Source organism: Salmo salar, chromosome ssa24, assembly GCF_905237065.1.
Source record: "Salmo salar chromosome ssa24, Ssal_v3.1, whole genome shotgun sequence".
NCBI classification, from domain to species: Eukaryota; Metazoa; Chordata; class Actinopteri; order Salmoniformes; family Salmonidae; genus Salmo; species Salmo salar.
The window spans coordinates 23,811,400-23,832,457 of NC_059465.1; the positions used below are offsets into that span (position 1 = coordinate 23,811,400).

General features: G+C 42.2%; 1 protein-coding gene and 1 pseudogene across 1 annotated transcript; both read left to right on the forward strand.

The window, feature by feature from the left end:
- Positions 1 to 770: 770 nt before the first annotated feature.
- On the forward strand, positions 771 to 8,546 carry LOC106585314 (protein DGCR6-like; annotated as a pseudogene).
- A 1,102-nt stretch (positions 8,547 to 9,648) lies between these two features.
- On the forward strand, positions 9,649 to 20,055 carry LOC106585514 (cationic amino acid transporter 4). Its single transcript, XM_014171807.2, has 5 exons — positions 9,649 to 9,761; positions 10,941 to 11,997; positions 12,194 to 12,912; positions 17,185 to 17,293; positions 19,262 to 20,055. The coding sequence occupies exons 2-5, from the start codon at positions 11,016 to 11,018 to the stop codon at positions 19,477 to 19,479; spliced, it is 2,028 nt and encodes a 675-aa protein (XP_014027282.1). The 5' UTR covers positions 9,649 to 9,761; positions 10,941 to 11,015; the 3' UTR covers positions 19,480 to 20,055.
- The last annotated feature ends 1,003 nt before the right edge of the window (positions 20,056 to 21,058 follow it).

Here is a 21,058-nt window from a genome sequence, read left to right on the forward strand (position 1 = left end):
CCATTTTAAATGTCAACAGAGTTGAGGTTGGTGGCACCTTCATTGGGGAGGACAGGCTTGTTTGTGGTAATAGCTGGAGCAGAATGGCTGGAATGGTACCAAATACATTAAAACACATAGTTTCCATGTGTTTGATGCCATTCCATTTGCTCTGTTCCAGCCATTATTATGAGCCGTCCTCCCCTCAGCAGTCTTCTGTGGTTCCAAGGATTTGGTTTTGACTTTTCTGTCCTTCCACAGGCAGAGCATCTGTGCATCAGTCGCTAGCCTCCAACTACAGCAGAAATGCACACTACTTTGTGTATACTCCATTTTGATTAACTTCTAAAGATAACTGTAGCTAGGTACCTATGTGGTTCCTCAAAGCATCCCAAAGCATCCCAACCCAGCATCATTGGAGAATCTCAATTGCATTTCCTTGATTTCTCGCTTCCTCTCTCCTCGCCGCCTCCGCATTTTAAAACCCAAAGGATGAGAATGTCAGATGTCCCTTCCCATAGACCTTTTGTTTTGAGAAGGTGAGTAGAGAGGGCACGAGGAATCAAGAAAATGCTATTGAGATTCTCCCTATGTCTTATGTGCGTTCATGGTTCCTAACTATTTACAGTTGTTAGATGTCAGAAGCATGTCAGAATTTTTGGGGGGACAAGTTTAGGTGGACCCACGCCATTTCGGTCTTTTTGATTCCTAGGGAATAGGGAGTAACCGAAACGGGACTTGACCTCTGTTTCCAGGTCCAGGAAGTAATCTCTGTTAATTGTTTTACCCCCATGTCTAGCTCCTTCCAGCAGTGCCTGTCCTACACCACACTGAGTGACCTGGCTCTGAGACTCATAGATGTAACAGTGTATGATATAGTATAGGGACTCCTGGATATCCAGCACCTGAATCTGTACAACGAGAGACAAAAGCTGCACTGTGAGCATCAAGGTCTCTCTGTCTTTAGGTTTCACATGTGCTCTGTCTTATCAAAAAACACTTGAGTGTATGTTAGTGTGGGATTATACAATGGATCTGAGGTATTTCGCCATTACAATGTCTCACTATTATCTTCCTCATGCCCAGTACTCAAGCAGGATTTGATTCATAAGCATAAAGAAGCCCTACAGGTTTGCAAGTCACACAACCTTGTAGTTATGAAAACAAATAGACAAGGAGAAACAGAAGTTTGTGCACTGACTGCAAACACATGTTATTGATGTGCTGTTACATGATCCCAAACATCCTTCCTTCTATACTGATTTCTATTGTTCATGTCTGAGGACATAATTGTCTCTATCAGGCTCTGGAGATTGAAGTGAGAGAGGAACAGATGATGGATGACAAGATTTTGGTGGAGATGGACCAAAAGGTTATAAACCAGCAAAACACCTTGGAGATTGCTAGAGTCCCAGGGTTCTACATAACCACCAATCCCCAGTTGAATCAACACTTTGTAAATGTACATTATAGTGCATATGGCAGATACATGAACATAATGGTGCAATGTCCTTGTGTGTCTCTGTAACAGATACCCAGCAAAGACAAGAAGACTAGCCTCTGCATCAGTGTAACAGATGTCATCGTACTTCATAACTGTGATGCGCTGTGTTTTTAAAGAAAGGACTGTCCAGCCAGTGATCCCAGTTGATTGTTGTTTATTCTGACAATAGACACAAGACAATGACTTATCAATGACCCAAGCCCAGCTCAGCTAATCCCTAATAATGTGACGCAGTGTGGTCATAATGCTTCAGCAAATGTACATTACACTAGAGGTGTTGGTAGACACAATATAAGTAACATCATTTATGTCCCTCTAACTGTTCTGAGTGCCTCTGCTGATCCTACAGCTACTGTATGCAGTAATCATGTGCCTACGAACCCGATGTATACTGTTAGCACTGAGCCGGTGTGCCCTAGGAGGAAGTCCACTGTGTGCAGCTCACCCTGCACTAGCATAAAGAACATGAGCACATCTACTGCTGCTAAGCTTCCGAGTAAAGCAATAAAAACAAGTAAGGATCCCAGAAGAAAAGTGCTCAAAGTAGCCCATGTTAACATATGTAGCTTAAGCTCAATAAGTTGCTAGTAACAGATGACATTCATATTCTGACTATCCTTGAAACTCACTTAGATAATACCTTTGATGATACAGTGGTAGCAATACAAGGTTATAACATTTACAGAAAATATAGAAATGCCAATGGTGGAGGTGTTGCTGTATATATTCAGAACCACATACCTGTAAAGATTAGAGAGGATCTCATGTTAAATACTGTTGAAGTAATATGGCTGCAGGTTCATCTGCATCACCTAAAGCCCATTCTGGTGGGAAGCTGCTACAGACCATCAAGTGCTAACAGTCAGTATCTGGATAACATGTGTGCAATGCTTGATAATGTATGTGATGTCAATAAAGAGCTTAACTTTCTGGGTGATTTCAATATTGACTGGCTTTCATCAGGCTGCCCACTCAAGAGAAAGCTTCAAACTGTAACAAGTGCCTACATCCTGGTTCAGGTTATCAATCAACCTACCAGGGTAGTTACAAACAGTACAGGAATGAAATCATCAACATGTATTGATCATATCTTTACAAATGCTGCAGAGATTTGTTTGAAAGCACTAACCAAATCCATCGGATGTAGTGATCATAATATAGTAGCCATATCTAGGAAAACCAAAGTTCCAAAGGCTTGGCCTAATATTGTGTATAAGAGGTCATACAATAAGTTTTGTAGTGATTCCTATATCGTTTATGTAAAGAATATTTGTTAGTCCGTGGTATGTAAAGAGGAGCAAACAGACACTGCAAACAGACACTGCACTTGACACATTTATGAAATTGCTTATTCCAGTTACTAATAAGCATGCACCCATTAAGAAAATGACTGTAAAAACTGTTAAATCCCTGTGGATTGATGAGGATTTATAAAATTGTATGGTTGAGAGGGATGAGGCAAAAGGAATGGCAAATAAGTCTGGCTGCACAACCGATTGGCAAATGTATTGCAAATTGAGAAATCATGTGACTAAACTAAATAAAAATAAGAAGAAACTACACCATGAAACAAAGATAAAGAACATAAAGAATGATAGTAAAAAGCTTTGGAGCACCTTAAATGACATTTTGGGAAAAAAGGAAAACTCAGCTCCATCAAACTTAGCGATGCCATGCCAGCAACAAATGCTGACACTACACATCCAAGTATACAGCATCTGACCAAATTATGAAAGACAAGCATTGTAATTTTGCATTCCGTAAAGTGAGTATGGAAGAGGGGAGAAAATGATTGGTGTCTATCAACAATGAAAAGCCAACGGAGTCTGACAACTTGGATGGAAAATTATTGAGGATAATAGAGGACGACATTTCCACTCCTATTTGCCATATTTTACATTTAAGCCCAGTAGAACGTGTGGTCCCGTGTTGCTCAGTTGGTAGAGCATGGTGTTTGCAATGCCATGGTTGTGGGTTCGATTCCCACGGGGGACCAGTATGGAGAAAAAAAATGTATATAATGAAATGTATGCATTCACTACTGTAAGTCGCTCTGGATAAGAGCGTCTGCTAAATGACTAAAATGTAAAATGTGTGTGCCCCCAGGCTTGGAGTGAAGCAAAAGTCAATCCGCTACCCAGTAATAGTAAAGCCCCCTTTACTGGCTCAAATAGTCGACCAATCAGCCTGTTACCAACCCTTAGTAAACTTTTGGAAAAATTGTGATTGACCAGATACAATGCTATTTTACAGTAAACAAATTGACAACAAACTTCCAGCATGCTTATAGGGAAGGACATTCAACACGCACATCACATACACAAATGACTGATGATTGGCTTAGAGAAATTGATTATACACAGATTGTGGGGGCTGTTTTGTTAGACTGCAGTGCGGATTTTGACATTATTGATCATAGTCTACTGCTGGAAAACTGTATGTGTTATGGCTTTACACCCCCTGCTATATTGTGGATAAAGAGTTACCTGTCTAACAGAACACAGGGGGTGTTCTTTAATGGAAGCCTTTCCAGCATAATCCAGGTAGAATCAGAAATTCCCCAGGGCAGCTGTCTAGGCTCATTACTTTTTTCAATCTTCGCTAAGGATATGCCACTGGCTTTGAGTAAAGCCAGAATTTCTATGTATGCGGATGACTCAACTCTATACATGTCAGCTACTACAGCGACTGAAATGACTGCAACACTTAACAAAGAGTTGCAGTTAGTGTCCGAGTAGGTGGCAAGGAATAAGTTAATCCTAAATATTTCTAAAACTAAAAGCATTGTATTTGGGACAAATCATTCACTAAACCCTAAACCTCAACTAAATCACGTAATAAATAATGTGGAAAATGAGGTGGCATGTCATTAGTAAAGATTGAAAAAAGTTATGGGCCTAGACAGCTGCCCTGGGTAATTCCTAATTCTACCTGGATTATGTTGGAAAGGCTTGAGGTGACTAAACTGCTTGGAATAACCCAGGATTGGAAACTGTCATGGTCAAAACATATTGATACAACAGTAGCTAAGATGAGGAGAAGTATATCAATAATAAAGCGCTGCTCTACTTTCTTAACAACACTATCAACAAGGCAGGTCCTACAGGTCCTGGTTTTGTCGCACCTGGACTACTGTTCAGTTGTGTGGTCAGGTGCCTCAAAAAAGGAAAATTGCAATTGGCTCAAAACAGGGCAGCACAGCTGGCCCTTGGATGTACACAGAGATTAATAATATGCATGTCAATCTCTCCTGGCTCAAAGTGGAGGAGAGATCGACTTCAACACTACTTATTTTTATGAGAGGTATTGACATGTTGAATGCACCAAGCTGTTTGAATTGCTGGTGCACAGCTCGGACACCCATGCATACCCCACAAGACATGTCACAAGAGGTCTCTTCACAGTCCCCAAGTCCAGAACAGACTATGGGAGGCGCACAGTACTACATAGAGCTATGTCTACATGGAACTCTATTCCACATCAAGTAACTGATGAAAGCAGTAAAATTTGATTTAAAGATATAAATACACCTTATGGAACAGCAGGGACTGTGAAGCAACACAAACATAGGCACAGACACATGCATACACACACACACGATAACATGCGCACTATACACACACATACACATGTATTTTGTATTGTAGATATGTGATAATGGTGGAGTAGGGGGCTGATGGCACACAGTGTGTTGTAAAATCTGTGAATGTATTGTTATGTTTTTAAAATTGTATGAACTGCCTTTATTTAGCTTGACCCCAGGAAGAGGTTAGCTGCTGGCAGCAGCTAATGGGGATCCATAATAAATACAAATACATTAGATGTGCAGGACAACACTATGTTGATGGCTGTAAATTCGTGATTCGTCTGTTAGCATGGAAATAACTGAATTAGCAGGGGCTAATGCGACATTACATCTCAAGCGTGCTAGCTAACTCGCTCTTACACAACAACACACAAAGGCACATCCCAGGTTGCCCCAAATATCTAACAGGTACTGTACACATTATACATATATACACTGAAGAAAAATATAAACGCAAATGTAAAATGTTGGTCCCATGTTTCATGAGCTGAAATAAAAGATCTCAGAAATGTTTCATATGCACAAAAAACGTATTTCTCTAAAATGTTGTGTACAAATTTGTTTACATCCCTGTCAGTGAACATTTATCCTTCAACAAGAAAATCCATCCACCTAACAGGTGTGTCATATAAAAAAGCTGATTAAACAGCATGATCATTACACAGGTGCACCTTATGCTGGGGCCAATAAAAGGCCTCTCTAAAATGTGCCATTTTGTCACACAACACAATGCCACAGATGTCTCAAGTTTTGAGGGAGTGTGCAATTAGCATGCTGACTGCAAGAATGTCCACTAGAGCTGTTGACCGAGAATTTAATGTTCATTTCTCTACCATAACCCGCCTCCAATGTCATTTTTGAGAATTTGGCAGTATGTCCAACCGACCTTCACAACCGCAGACCACATGAATTGCGTCGTGTGGGTGAGCGGTTTGCTGATGTCAAAGTTGTGAACAAAGAGCCCCATGTTAGCGGGGGGTAATGGTATGAGCAGGTAATAAATTACAGACAATGAACACATTTACATTTTATTGATGTCATTTTGAATGCACAGAGATACCGTGACGAGACCCTGAGGCCCATTGTCGTGCCATTAATCAGCTGCCATCCCCTCATGTTTCAGCATGATAATGCACGGCCCCATGTCGCAAGGATCTGTACACAATTCCTGGAAGGAGAAAATGTCCCAGTTCTTCCATGGCACGCATACTTACCAGACATGTCACCCATTTAACATGTTTGGGATGCTCTGGATCGATGTGTACAACATTCATTCGTTCCTTGTGCTGTTGGACTACTAAAAGCAAAGTAAATTGTATCGGTATATGTACTTATCTATCTAGTGCAGTTGGGACAGTGGTCGTTTTCTGTGAATGTATTAGTGTTTGCAACACGATGGACTGACTGGTTTAAATGTGTATGTTGTTAGGATGTATGTGTATGTGATTATTTTAATGAAGGTGATACCAAACAAAAATGTCCATCCTGAATGGGCAATTAAGTTTTATTCTATTCTATTCTACGACAGCGTGTTCCAGTTCTCGCCAATATCCAACAACTTCACACAGCCATTATAGAGGAGCAAGACAACATTTTACAGGCCACAATCAACAGCCTGATCAACTCTATGTGAAGGAGACGTGCTGCGCTGCATGAGGCAAATGGTGGTCACACCAAATACTATCTGGTTTTCTGATCCACGCCCCTACCTTTTTTTAAAAGGTATTTATGACCAACAGATGCATATCTGTATTTCCAGTCTTATGAAATCCATAGATTAGGGCCTAATGAATGTATTTAAATTGACTGATTTTAAAATCTTTGAAATTGTTGCATGTTGTGTTTATATTTTTTTCAGTATGTATAGAGTACCAGTCACAAGTTTGGACACATCTACTCATTCAAGGGTTTTTCTGCAAAGGATAAGTTCATTACCAGCCTCAGAAATTGCAGCCCAAATAAATGCTTCACAGAGTTCAAGTAACAGACACATCTCAACATCAACTGTTCAGAGGAGACTACGTGAATCAGGCCTTCATGGTCGAATTGCTGCAATGTTTCCAACCGTCGTGTCTTTGTGAGACGCATAGTAGGTGAACGGATGATCTCCGCATGTGTGGTTCCCACCATTAAGCATGGAGAAGGTGTGATGATGTGGGGGTGCTTTGCTGGTGACACTGCAGTGATTTATTTAGAATTCAATGCACACTTAACCAGCATGGCTACCACAGCATTTTGCAGCGATACGCCATCCCGTCAAGAAGGAAAGTGATCAAATGACCTGGCCTCCACAATCACCTGATCTCAACCCAATTGAGATGGTTTTGGATAAGTTGGACTGCAGAGTGAAGAAAAAAGCAGCCAATAAGTGCTCAGAATATGTGAGAACTTCTTCAAGAATGTTGGAAAAGCATTCCAGGTGAAGCTGGTTGAGAGAATGCCAAGAGTGTGCAAATCTGTCATCAAGGCAGAGGGTGGATAAATATATTTTGATTTGTTTAACACTTTTTTGGTTACTACATGATTCCATATGTGTTATTTCATAGTTTTGGTGTCTTCACTATTATCCTACAATGTGTAAAATATTAAAAATAAAGAAAAATAAAGAAAAACCAGTGAATGAGTTGTGTCCAAACTTTTGACTGGTACATTTCCTGATATATATATCAGTAAATGTACATAGTGAAATTGTACACATTGTAAATACGTCAATAGAATGCACTATTTCAGAACATGACCTACCGCTTGCATATCAATATCAGACTTGGAAGAATTTAAATTGCGATCTCCCCCTATCTGCAAGCATGACCAATGACTTAACACCTTATTGATATGTAAATTCATCAAACCAACTGTAATACATAAACATCGAATACATATTTATGTAGTTTCAAGTGGAAACATAACCAACCCTTACAGCTCTACATAAGCTCATACTCATAACCAGATGTCTATTCTACCAAATATGATAGCTGTAGTTTGTCATCATTCTAATGTTGAAGTAATCTTGATTATTTTGTGAAATATGTGCCTTGAATCCTAAAGAGAAAGGATTTGTAGTTGAAACTGTTTGAAGCTAAGTGCACTGCCAGCGGGGTCAAGGGGTGAAACACAGATTGCAGTGCAGGAAAATGTCCAATAGATGGCGGTAGGTTCTCTCTGTCTCCACAATTGTAATAGCCTTGCTACACTGCAGGATTAGCCAAAGAAGACCATTATTGTAGGGTTTAAGCTGTTTCACTGGAAGCATATCCTAGAGGCAGTGCAAGCAGAGTGCAAGCCACTTTTAAGTGTTTTTGGGCGTGTGTCATGTGTAGAATTCTTCTTCTTGCGGAACTGCGCTGCTCGTTGACAATAATGGCTCTGAGGTTTCATGTTCCCTTCTTGTCATTTGAGGAGTTGACAATGCAGATGAACCGGCTCAAAATGATACTTCCACTTCCACAGAAAGAGTACCAGTAAGGAGGCCTGTCCTGAGAGACAGACAGACCGATAGACAGGGTCTGATAGTGTGAAAGCACTGGATACTAAAGAGCATATCCAAGAGTGGATAGACACAAGAGCATCCTGTCCTCATGTTAGTGAGCGCTTGAGCAGGGCTCAGGATTCACATTCTCTTCCAACATGTTCAGGTTCATGTCCTCAGGGGCTGTGTGTGTTCTGTTCAATGCACATGGAAACCAAGAAGTTGTATTTCTTTGTGAATCTATGTAGAAATGACTGGTTATAGATGACAATGGGGCTGTGATGAGAGTGCAGGAATTTGAAGAATCACTGAAGGCTGTAGATACTTTTCCATTTGGGTGGCCACTCAGTCACACAGATGCAAAATGAAAATAAGTAACCTTATTCAACCAACTTATCATGTTTGTGATCATTTTTTTTTTACAAAAATGTTATTCATGTTTACCATGATTTTGGCCACTGTAAAATGTGTTAATGAATTAAAAAGTATTTATTATGATTATTGTGACTCATTGTTTCATTATTAGTCTAGATGAGTGACAATAGGCAAAACATTGGTTAAAGGGTATTTAAATGTTCTAGTACTATACAAACTTAGATGATTTGAATATCATTTGTATGCTGATACTGTAGCATCCAGTTATTGTTATTATGGTAGATGAAAATCAACCCTTTTGACAACTTTACTTTAGGCATATGTTACAGTGCAGTCAAAAACATGATTTTCCTGTGTTTTATATATATTTCCACTCTAAAATAATACTGTGAAATTGGATAATGATAATGTTCTTTTAGCATAAGAGCTGTTTGCAATTTCAGCCTGATTTGGTGGGATGGAGTTTTGGCCACCAGGCTTGCCTTCCCACTCAGACCACTCCCAGACAGTCTTAGCTAAATTCTTGCTTGAGAAATTGCTCTTTGCTAAAAAGCTATTGAAAACAATCACAGTAAGGTACTTCATTGTTACCCAGAAATGATTTGAAATTAAGATAAAAACGGCTGCATTGGACCTTTAAACGCTGGCCTTGCGCGTGACCTTATCTGACGGCTGACCCCGTCGTCATCAGATGAACAATAAACTCGTACTGTGCCTTTAAGAATCGAGAGCTCAACCCTCTATCCTCTCGTTCTCCATCTCCACCTTTCTCCCTGTCTGTCGTTGCGGGTTTCAAAGGATATCAACCGGGCCTGAGATAGGCTACTCATAAGCGATATTCAGCATTCAAGGTAAACAAATATTTTTTATTGGTAACCATATTAGAACGTTTTTTTAAATCATATATATTAGACTATATATGCAGAATAGCAGTGATGGTTGAGTTTTTCCCCTGGTTTTTGCTATAATCTACCTATTCCAACACCTTGTTCTTGCCATAATAAAAATATATATAAAACGCAGACAAGTACAATTTAATAGAATAATCAGCAATCGCCATCGCTTTATTGAAATAGCCTATAGTTTGTCATTAATAACATTTGTATGAGTTTCCATTTTGTTATAAATTATTAATGTGGCTGGTTTTTGTAAAAACGACGCACTTAAAGCGATTCATTCTCGCCATGACTCCACAATTATTACACGAATCACAGTTATTATGGAGGACGAATGTATGGTCGCTTCACTTTGTATCGGTGTTTATTTCAGTAGGGAATAAAAGCTTTACGTAATGTATTTCTTGCAATGAGGGCGGCAGAACTCGCCATATGCCTGCCGTACGCAGTAATTGGAAACGGTACATCAAAAAGAGTCCGATCCCGGGCTGGTCCCATTCTATCACATAAAGCGTAGTAGCCTTTGATGATTGATTTTGGCTCCACAGCGTTTAACCTAGCCAAATAGTTGTGTGTTCGGTTAGGCTACTTTTATTTGCTGGGATATCGGTACCTTTTAGTCTTCGCAGGATGAAAGCTGAATATAGCCTTACATAGGCTACAATAGGATATTACCTTCAACATTAGTCTTCAAGTGAATAGAATACGTCTCAAACAGTCAGAGCAGATCAAACAGATCTCTTTATCATGGGCAGTTATTAATCAGTAATAGGCAAAATGATATCTTTCAACACATGCATTAAATTGCATAATTTATAGATATGCCTATTTATAAATTTTACATTACTCAGATAGTCCTAACTGAAATGTATCAAGCTATCCTAATAAGTCAAGTTGAAGAATATTAGTCTTCAATTCTAAAAATAGAAAAGCAATAGTTTCCACCTTCCACTTGATAAGGGCAGAGGTGTAATACAACATGCTCAGAAATAGGCAGCAGTGGTGAGGGGATGGAGTCATTCAGATAAAGGTTAGATGAAGCCCTCATTAGGATGAGTTGCTTTTGTCTACCTGCTCTGCGGTCACAGGCTTTGTCCCTGTATGATGGTATGTATATGTATTTTTGTCTCTCAGGTCAGTTGATCAGGAGGAGAATGGATCCAGTTTGAGCATCTTGACTGATAAGTTGCCGAGTGTGATCCTGTAACCATGGCGACCTGTGGGCGTGGCTGCGTCCCGGCAGTGCGTTTCTGCCAAAGGCTGAACCGACTGAAGACCCTGGATGATGACTTGATGGTGACATCAATGAAACGCTGCCTGACCATGGTGGACCTGGCCCTGCTGGGTGTTGGGGGCATGGTGGGCTCTGGCCTCTACGTCCTGACAGGCACTGTGGCCAAGGACACCGCGGGACCTGCCGTGGTCCTCTCCTTCCTCATAGCAGGCATCGCCTCCCTGATGGCCGCCCTCTGCTATGCTGAGTTCGGAGCTCGCGTGCCCAGAACGGGCTCAGCCTACATGTTCACCTATGTTTCTTGTGGAGAGATATGGGCCTTTCTCATTGGCTGGAATGTAGTGTTGGAGTACATGATTGGTGGGGCCGCGGTGGCACGGGCGTGGAGTGGTTACCTGGACTCCATGTTTAACCACACTATCCAGAACTACACAGAGAACCACATAATGAAGTGGAATGTTCCCTATATCGCCCACTACCCTGACCTGCTGGCCGCCGGGATTCTAGTGGTTGCCACCATCTTCATAACCTTCGGAGTGCGAGTCTCCTCTTGGCTGAACCACATCTTCTCCGCTGTTAGTCTGGTTGTCATACTCTTCATCTTGGTGTTTGGCTTCGTGCTGGCCGACCCAGTCAACTGGAGCCAGAAAGAAGGAGGTTTTGCACCGTTCGGTGTGTCTGGGGTTATGGCGGGCACAGCGACCTGCTTTTACGCATTTGTTGGCTTCGATGTGATTGCAGCCTCCAGCGAGGAGGCAAAGAACCCCCAGCGAGCCATTCCCATGGCCACGGCCATCTCCTTGTGCATGGCAGCCACAGCCTACATCCTGGTCTCCACTGTCCTCACTCTCATGGTGCCCTGGCACTCCCTCGATCCCAACTCAGCTCTGTCTGACGCCTTCTTCCGCCGAGGCTACAGCTGGGCTGGCTACATCGTGGCAGTAGGGTCCATCTGTGGTAAGTGTCTCTTGAAAGACTTAGCCACTGTAACCACACCAATGTATCATGTCATTGAGTTTCTTTGGGTCAGTTGATGATATAATTGATTGAAGGGCAAATGTGTATGACTTTTATTTATCTTGACTTCATACAGTAGCTCTCTGTTTTGATTGCATTGATGATCATGTGACTCTCTGTCCATCCCCTCTTCCAGCCATGAACACAGTGCTCCTCAGCAACCTCTTCTCCCTCCCTCGGATTGTTTACGCTATGGCGGAGGATGGCCTCTTCTTCGCCTTCTTCGCCAAAGTCAACCCTGTCACCAAGGTCCCTGTGAATGCCATCTTGGTGTTTGGCCTCCTCATGGCCGTCATGGCACTCATCTTTGACCTGGAGGCTCTGGTCCAGTTCCTGTCCATCGGCACCCTCCTGGCCTACACCTTTGTGGCAGCCAGTGTCATCGTGCTGCGCTTCCAGCCTGAGAAGGAGAAGACCAGTTCCAAGGCTAACTCCACTACCTCCCCTAACACCAACTACAACCCAGAGCCCTCACCCGAAGCCTCAGAGTCCCAGATCATAGCTCAGGACAGCGGGGAGCTGAAGGAGTATGAGTCCTTCTCAGACAAGCTACAGCTGGTGGAGATGCAGAAGACCAGGGAACGCAGCGCCCCAGGGGTGTTGAAGGCCCGCTGGGAGCCATACCTGGGCAGGGTGCTGGGGAACTTTGAGCCGGGGGAGGTGGTGGCCTTCTCTGTGCTGGCGGTGATGGTGAGCTCTGTGTCCCTCTGTGCCGTGTTTGTGTTTGGGAGTAACCAGCTGCAGCTGCCTACATGGAGCTTCGCCGTGCTAATAGTGGTGTTTGGCTCAACCTTCCTCCTCAGCCTGGTCGTCATATATGCCCATGAACCACATATCAACACCAAAACCTTCCAGGTGAGCCAAACAAATTCTCAGTTTTTCATTTTATGTCTGCTCATATGCCCAAAGTGTAAATACAAAGCAGTTCACAACTTTGTTGACTTTTACTTTATTGTATATGCCTACACATAAAGTTAGGGGAGTAGAACTAAACCCTCGCCTTAGAATTATTAGTTGTATAACGTTGTCTGCCTGCAGAGTTTCAAGCAGACCACCATAGTCCATATGCCCAAGAATGCCAAGGTAACCTGTCTAAATGACTATCGCCACATTGCACTCACATCTGCAGCCATGAAATGCTTTGAAAGGCTGGTCATGTTTCACATCAACACCATCATCAAATCCATTAATCAAATGTATTTATAAAGCCCTTCTTACATCAGCTGATGTCACAAAGTGCTGTAAAGAAACCCAGCCTAAAACCCCAAACAGCAAGCAATGCAGGTGTAGAAGCACGGTGGCTAGGAAAAACTCCCTAGAAAGGCCAGAACCTAGGAAGAAACCTAGAGAGGAACCAGGCTATGAGGGGTGGCCAGTCCTCTTCTGGCTGTGCCGGGGGGAGATTATAACAGAACATGGCCAAGATGTTCAAATGTTCATAGATGACCAGCTGGGTCAAATAATAATAATCACAGTGCTTGTAGAGGGTGCAACAGGTCCGCACCTCAGGAGTAAATGTCAGTTGGCTTTTCATAGCTGATCATTCAGACTATCTCTACCGCTCCTGCTGTCTCTAGAGAATTGAAAACAGCAGGTCTGGGACAGGTAGCACGTCCAATGAACATGTCAGGGTTCCATAGCCGCAGGCAGAGCAGTTGAAACTGGAGCAGCAGCACAACCAGGTGGACTGGGGACTGCAAGTAGTCATCAGGCCAGTTAGTCCTGAAGCATGGTCCTAAGGCTCAGGTCCTCCGAGAGAGAGAAAGAAAGAAAGAAAGAAAGAAAGAAAGAAAGAAAGAAAGAAAGAAAGAAAGAAAGAAAGAAAGAGAGAGAAGAAAGAGAGAGAGTGAAAAAGAGAGAGAGAATTAGAGAGAGCATACTTAAATTCACACAGGACACCAGATAAGACAGGAGAAATACTCCAGATATAACAGACTGACCCTAGCCCCCCAACACATAAACTATTGCAGCATAAATACTGGAGGCTGTGAATGGAGGGGTCGGGAGACACTGTGGCCCCGTCCGACGATACCCCCGGACAGGGCCAAACAGGCAGGATATAACCCCACCCACTTTGCCAAAGCACACACCACTAGAGGGATATCTTCATCCACCAACTTACCATCCTGAGACAAGGCCGAGTATAGCCCACGAAGATCTCCCCCATGGCACAAACCCAAGAGGGGTGCCAACCCGGACAGGAAGATCACGTCAGTGACTCAACCCACTCAAGTGAAGGACCCCTCCTAGGGTCAGCATGGAAGAGCACCAGTAAGCCAGTGACTCAGCCCCTGTAATAGGGTTTGAGGCAGAGAATCCCAGACACCCTGAACCCACTCCAATTTGCATACCGCCCCAACAGATCCACAGATGACGCAATCTTTATTATACTCCACACTGCCCATTCCCACCTGGACAAGAGGAACACCTATGACAGAATGCTCTTCATTGACTACAGCTCAGCGTTCAACACCAGAGTGCCCTCCAAGCTCATCACTAAGCTAAGGACCCTGGGACTGAACACCTCCCTCTGCAACTGGATCCTGGACTTCCTGATGGGCCAACCCCCAGGTGGTTAGGGTAAAGAACAACACATCCATCATGCTGACCCTCAACACGGGTGCGTGCTTAGTTCCCTCCTGTAATCCCTGTTCACCCAAGACTGCGTGGCCACACAACTCCAACACTACGTGGCCGCACAACTCCAACACCATCATTAAGTTTGCTGACGACACGACGTGGTAGGCCTGATCACCGATGACAATGAGACAGCCTATAGAGAGGTCAGAGACAACAACCTCTCCTTCAACGTCAGCAAGACAAAGGAGCTGATCGTGGACTACTGGAAATTGAGGGCCGAGCATTACCCCCATTCACATCGATAGGGCTGTAGTGGAGCAGGTCGAGAGCTTCAAGTTCCTCACATCACTAAGGATCTATCATGTTCCACACACACCAACACGGTCGTGAAGAGAGCACGACAATATCTCTTCCCCCTCAGGAGAATGAAAAGATTTGGCATGGGCCCTCAGATCCTCAAAAAGTTATACAGCTGCACCATTGAGTGCATCTTGACTGGCTGCATCACCGCTTGGTATGGCAACTGCTTGGCATCCGACCGCAAGACGCTATAGAGGATAATACGTACGGCCCAGTACATCACTGGGGCCGAGTTCCATGCCATCCAGGACCTCTATACCAGGCAATGTCAGAGGAAGCCCCTAAAAATTGTCTTAGACTCCAGCCACCCAAGTCATAGACTGTTCTCTCTGCTACCGCATGGCAAGTGATACTGATGTACAAAGTCTGGAACCAACAGGACCCTGAAAACCTTCTACCCCCAAGCCATAAGACTGCTAAATAGTTAGCCCTGGTAGCTATTTGGTTAACTACAGTTGAAGTCGGAAGTTTACATACACTTAGGTTGGAGTCATTAAAACTCGTTTTTCAACCACTCCACAAATTTCTTGTTAACAAACTATAGTTTTGGCAAGTCGGTTAGGACATCTACTTTGTGCATGACACAATTAATTTTTCCAACAATTGTTTACAGACAGATTATTTCACTTATCACTGTATCACTGTATCACAATTCCAGTGGGTCAGAATTCCACATACACTAAGTTGACTGCCTTTAAACAGTTTGGAAAATTCCAGAAAATTATGTAATGGCTTTAGAAGCTTCTGTTAGGCTAATTGACATCATTTGAGTCAATTGGAGGTGTGCCTGTGGATGTATTTCAAGGCCTGCCTTCAAACTCAGTGCCTCTTTTCTTGACATCATGGGAAAATCAAAAGAAATCAGCCAAGACCTCAGAAAAAAATTGTAGACCTCCACAAGTCTGGTTCATCCTTGGGAGCAATTTCCAAACGCCTAAAGGTACCACGTTCATCTATACAAACAATAGTACGCAAGTATAAACACCATGGGACCATGCAGCCGTCATACCGCTCAGGAAGGAGACGTGTTCTGTCTCCTAGAGATGAACGTACTTTGGTGCGAAAAGTGCAAATCAATCCCAGAACAACAGCAAAGGACCTTGCGAAGATGCTTTTTTGACTCATCACATACGCTGCTGCTACTGTTTAATATCTGTCACTTTATTCCTAGTTATATATAGATATAGTATCTACCTCAATTACCTCGTACCCCTGCACATCAACTCAGTACTGGTACCCTGTGTACACTGACTATACAAAACATTCAGAGCACCTGCTCTTTCCATGATATAGACTAACCAGGTGAATCCAGGTGAAAGCTATGACCCCTTATTGATGTCACTTGTTAAATCCACTTCAGTCAGTGTAGATGAAGTGGAGGAGGCAGGTTAAAGAAGTATTTTTAAGCCTAGATACAATTGAGACATGGATTGTGTATGTGTGCCATTCAGAGTGTGAATGGGCAAGACAAAAAATGTAAGTGCCTTTAAACAGGGTATGGTAGTAGATGCCAGGCACACCAGTTTGTCAAAAACTGCAACGCTGCTGGGTTTTTCACGCTCAACATTTTCCCGTGTGTATAAAGAATGGTCCACCATCCAAAGGACATCCAGCCAACTTGACACAACTGTGGGAAGCATTGGTGTCAACATGGGCCATCATCCCTGTGGAACGCTTTCGACACTTTGTAGAGTTCATGCCCTGAAGGTGTTCCTAATGTTTGGTATACTCAGTGTATATAGCCAAGTTATCGTTACTCAATGCATATTTATTGTTAAAATCTACTCAGTCTGACTCGAACGCAGTAGATAGGAACTGCAACATTTAATGTGACATTTTCACCCAGCTCTGAAGCTGAGTCACAGCAGACACTCACTCTCTGCTGTGTGGTTGATCTGCTGTTCATACAAAATAAAAGCTGTTTCTGTGAGCTCAAGCAGGGCCCACGTTCCCTCTGGCACCAACCTAATATAATATCTTGTCATTAAGACCTGATCATTCTGCTGAATTATATTAAGTACTCCTATTGGGACTTTTAATATTTTAGTCAAGACTAGTGGTCTTTTAGGCTCTCCAACTTCCTTTTTTTCAATGACAAACACTTATTGAATTAAGGAAGGCATTGATTATTTGACACATTTTAATACATGTCAGAATGATGGTTGTTTGCTGTTGTCATTCTTCTAGGTACCCTTGGTCCCATTCATCCCTGGTGCAAGCATCCTCATGAATGTGTTCCTAATGCTGAAGCTCAGCCCAATGACCTGGATCCGCTTTACCGTATGGGTGGCTGCAGGTAAGATTACTTCCACTAATGGCACAAATATGTGTTGTGTGAGGACCATGTGCTATGTACCTCAGACACGTCCTGTAAACCAAACATCATGTCAGACAGAACTGGAGCTGTTGCATACAATGGTTGAAATACTGTGCCTCTTAACCTAAATGATCGATTAATAGTATGGATACTTATTACTGGTTGATCATAGACAACAGGATATGAAACAGGGCTTTATTAAATTATTAGTACATAGCACATGTTTGTATTAAAACATATGCAGGTTACTTTTTGTGTTTACAGAGAGTAAACCTACCAAGTAAGTCAAGGCCTGACTGGAGTGAGTTAACCCTTTCCTAGCCTGCGCCTGCTGCAGTTCGAAGATATTTAGGCTACATAGCGCATTGATGTGAATCACACTGCTGCTCTCTAATTTATTTGCGCCTTACATATTGTGGTTGCTGTGGATGGCTGTTCACAAATGTATATGCTGTGTATTTTAACCCAATAATGGTTGAATTGAAGAAGTTTAAACTGCTTATCAATCATTGTTTTTGCGATCAGTAGTGTATTCATTACGGAAACCATTTACTGTTGAAGAACCAAATGGAAGCAAACAGAGCAAAACTAGAGTTTCTGTTGGACAAATTCAGGTAGGTCCCTCCCTGTTTTGTTCCGTTTGCTTCCGTTTAAGAAATGTTTTGCAACAGAATCGGAGTAATGAATACGCCCCAGTGGACAGCCAGTGAAAAAAGCACTCTTGCAACAGCTGCAATGCGGATCCTAGCCTATGGAATAAAAGTTTGAGTTCATCCCTTCTAAACTGCCTCATGGTATTGTGCTCCATTATTGTAAAAAACAAGTTTAATTTAAGAAGACCACTAGTGGGGCTTTTATTCTCTTCATGGAAAATTACCATCTAGTTTTTCACATGCAAATAGCACTTTCGGTAGTGCTCAAAGCACGCTATTCCGAGTGCTGCATTTTTTTAGCAGTTCGAGGCAATGAGCCTCCAAAAACAACAGATTAGGCTGATTAGTCCTTAGTTTTTGGGTTATGCTCAGATAAAACAATTTGGCTGATCTATATTTCCATATGAATCTATATTTCCATCTTTTCAATTCATATTCTTGAAGATCAATGGGTATTAAATTAATTGGACTGACTGGAAATCTGGCAGACCCAGTTAGATTTTTTTACATTTAAAGATATAGCCTAATCATATTATCTGTAGTAGAAAGCGATCGGTTAGAAGAGGCCTACTGTACATAACCAACCCATAAAGAAAAATGCAACATCCATTTATGGCCAGCCATGTAAACTCTAACATTGATTTATCCTGCAATAGAGGTATTAATATTTGTCTTCTTCTAATGCTTCTTAAACAGGTTGATATTTATTGGGACGAGTCATGTCCTTGAGGCAAAACGGAGCGATTTCTGCTAGATGGGTCAGCTGCAAATTCAAAATTGGCTATATTGTAAAAATCAATGAAAACAAAAAATGTGCATTTTGGTCTTCATTTAAGGTTAGGCATTAGGGTTAGCGGTGTGGTTAAGTTCAGGTTTAAAATCACATTTTATGACTTTGTGCCAGCTACTAACCTGTGCCTCTTAAGGGGAAAGTAATCTAAAAGTAACTGAAAGTAATCTGATTACATTACTGAGTTTGGGAAATCCAAACGTTACGTTACTGATTGTAATTTTGTTCAGGTAGGCCTAACTAATAACTGTAACGGATTACATTTAGAAAGTAACCTACCCAACCCTGCCTGTCTGCCTACAGAGGCTTCACAGGGAATATTGAACATGACAGGGGCTGGGCCATGTCTAAGTAATCAATTCCTAGCACCATATTCCTGCTATAGCTGTGTCTTCTCAATGGATAAGCACATACAGTATGACAGTATAACAATAACAATAGCATATTTGTGTGATTCTGTAAGCATGTGTTTTGGTCCTAACAGTATATGTTGCACCTCTCTAGGTCTACTGGTGTATTTTGGCTATGGGATATGGCACAGTAAGGAGGGCCTGAGGGAGCTGCAGCCCAAGGACATGGCTGCCAGGTACGTGGTGCTCCCTAGTGGCAGCCTGGTAGAGACAGTCCAGTCAGTGCAGCCGAACGGACATGGGGACGCCAGCGCCCTCCACACCACCCCCTCCCCCGCCCAATCTGCTGAAGAGCAGCAGGCAAAGAGATGATGTGTAGGAACTAGGAAGGGAGCCATTTTTATTTCAGTGGGCCGTTATCGTCTATCTGCTCCTACTCATACATTACCTCACTCTCTTCTCTTCTGACTTCCCTCTAGTGACTGGCCTCATACAATCAGTGTGTACTGCCACAAGGCTGTGTTTCTCTGCATTAGTAAGCACACATCACACAATGACATTTACGCTCTCTCATTATGAAACATATTTATATGTATTTTTCCATATTGTATCTGTTAATATGGGAACATAGTAATAAAGCTATCTAGCATTGTTTAGGATATTGCTATTGGTTATAATCACTGTATTTATTTAAATGGTAGATAAACCAGCACAGGTGGTATTTCCTTGTTAGCAACTCCTCAATTGATCCGCTTTTTAATGTCTCCCAGTCACTCACAATTGAATGTGTTTGTAAGTAGGATGGTGCTTTTGATCATAGCATACATTGAGTCATGCTGATTATAGCTGGTCATGCTGATCATAGCATACATTGAGTCATGCTGATAATAGCTGGTCATGCTGATCATAGCATACATTGAGTCATGTTGATCATAGCTGGTCATGCTGATCATACTTATGTGATCATAGCTGTACTGGCTCTTCTCTGATCATAGCTGGTCATGCTGATCATAGCATACATTGAGTCATGTTAATTTGCTGCATTTTTTGTTTTGCAAGCACTGGAATGAATGGACCTTTTTTAGACACATCCATGTACAAACACATATTCACATTTGCTTTCTCTCGCTCACACACACACACACACACACACACACACACACACACACACACACACACACACACACACACACACACACACACAAAACACACACAAGCATTATTCTTGCCTGAGGAGAGACTAGGTTCTGTCAGTGGGTCATGTGGGTCCACTTACAACCCCTGGGACCACCTCAAGATCCCCCTCAGTCCCCCACACTGGTGGCTGCTCAGCCAAATGCAAATCATTTACATACATTTTCTGTTTTAATGATTATTTCGGACTTGTTTCATGTAGTTTCTGAGCTGTGAAACAGTATATTTTATCATTTTAGTTTTGCATTTCACTGATGGCATATCATAAAAATATTATGTTCTATTTTGGGATGTTTTTGTACCTCGCTTCCTATCATAATGCCCCGGCTCCACTTGTTAATGTTCTCTGTCTCCATCACTCTCTTCTTCTAAGGCGGAGTAGACCTTTCAACCTCTCACTTAATCCACTGACTCCCATCCAATGACCTCATTCACTCTTATGTGTCCCAGATTTTGCGTATCTACCGAGAAGGGTTTTTTCCCAATGCACAAAACTAGACAGCAACCCATTCCCCTTCTGTGTGCTAGCATGAGATTAGATTATACAACCATCTGATATAAAAGCATCTGGATTATTTTAGCTATGGTTTTGTTCTCATTTCTCCTCATACACAAGAGTGATAATGCGAGACGAAAGTTATAAACATGTGTTTTAATATATGCTTTTTGTAAGGCAAGCACAAACCCAGTTCATGATGTACCTGAACAGAGTATTTGGTGGTGCTGCTGCTTAGAAGCATATTAACAAACAGGAAAT

Bases quoted from the DNA above. Each gene is read 5' to 3' on its own strand.
- LOC106585514 (XM_014171807.2), top strand. From the start codon at position 11,016: ATGGCGACCTGTGGGCGTGGCTGCGTCCCGGCAGTGCGTTTCTGCCAA. The intron at 12,913-17,184 runs GTGAGCCAAACA...TCATTCTTCTAG, and splicing joins TCAACACCAAAACCTTCCAG to GTACCCTTGGTCCCATTCAT. The intron at 17,294-19,261 runs GTAAGATTACTT...GCACCTCTCTAG, and splicing joins TACCGTATGGGTGGCTGCAG to GTCTACTGGTGTATTTTGGC.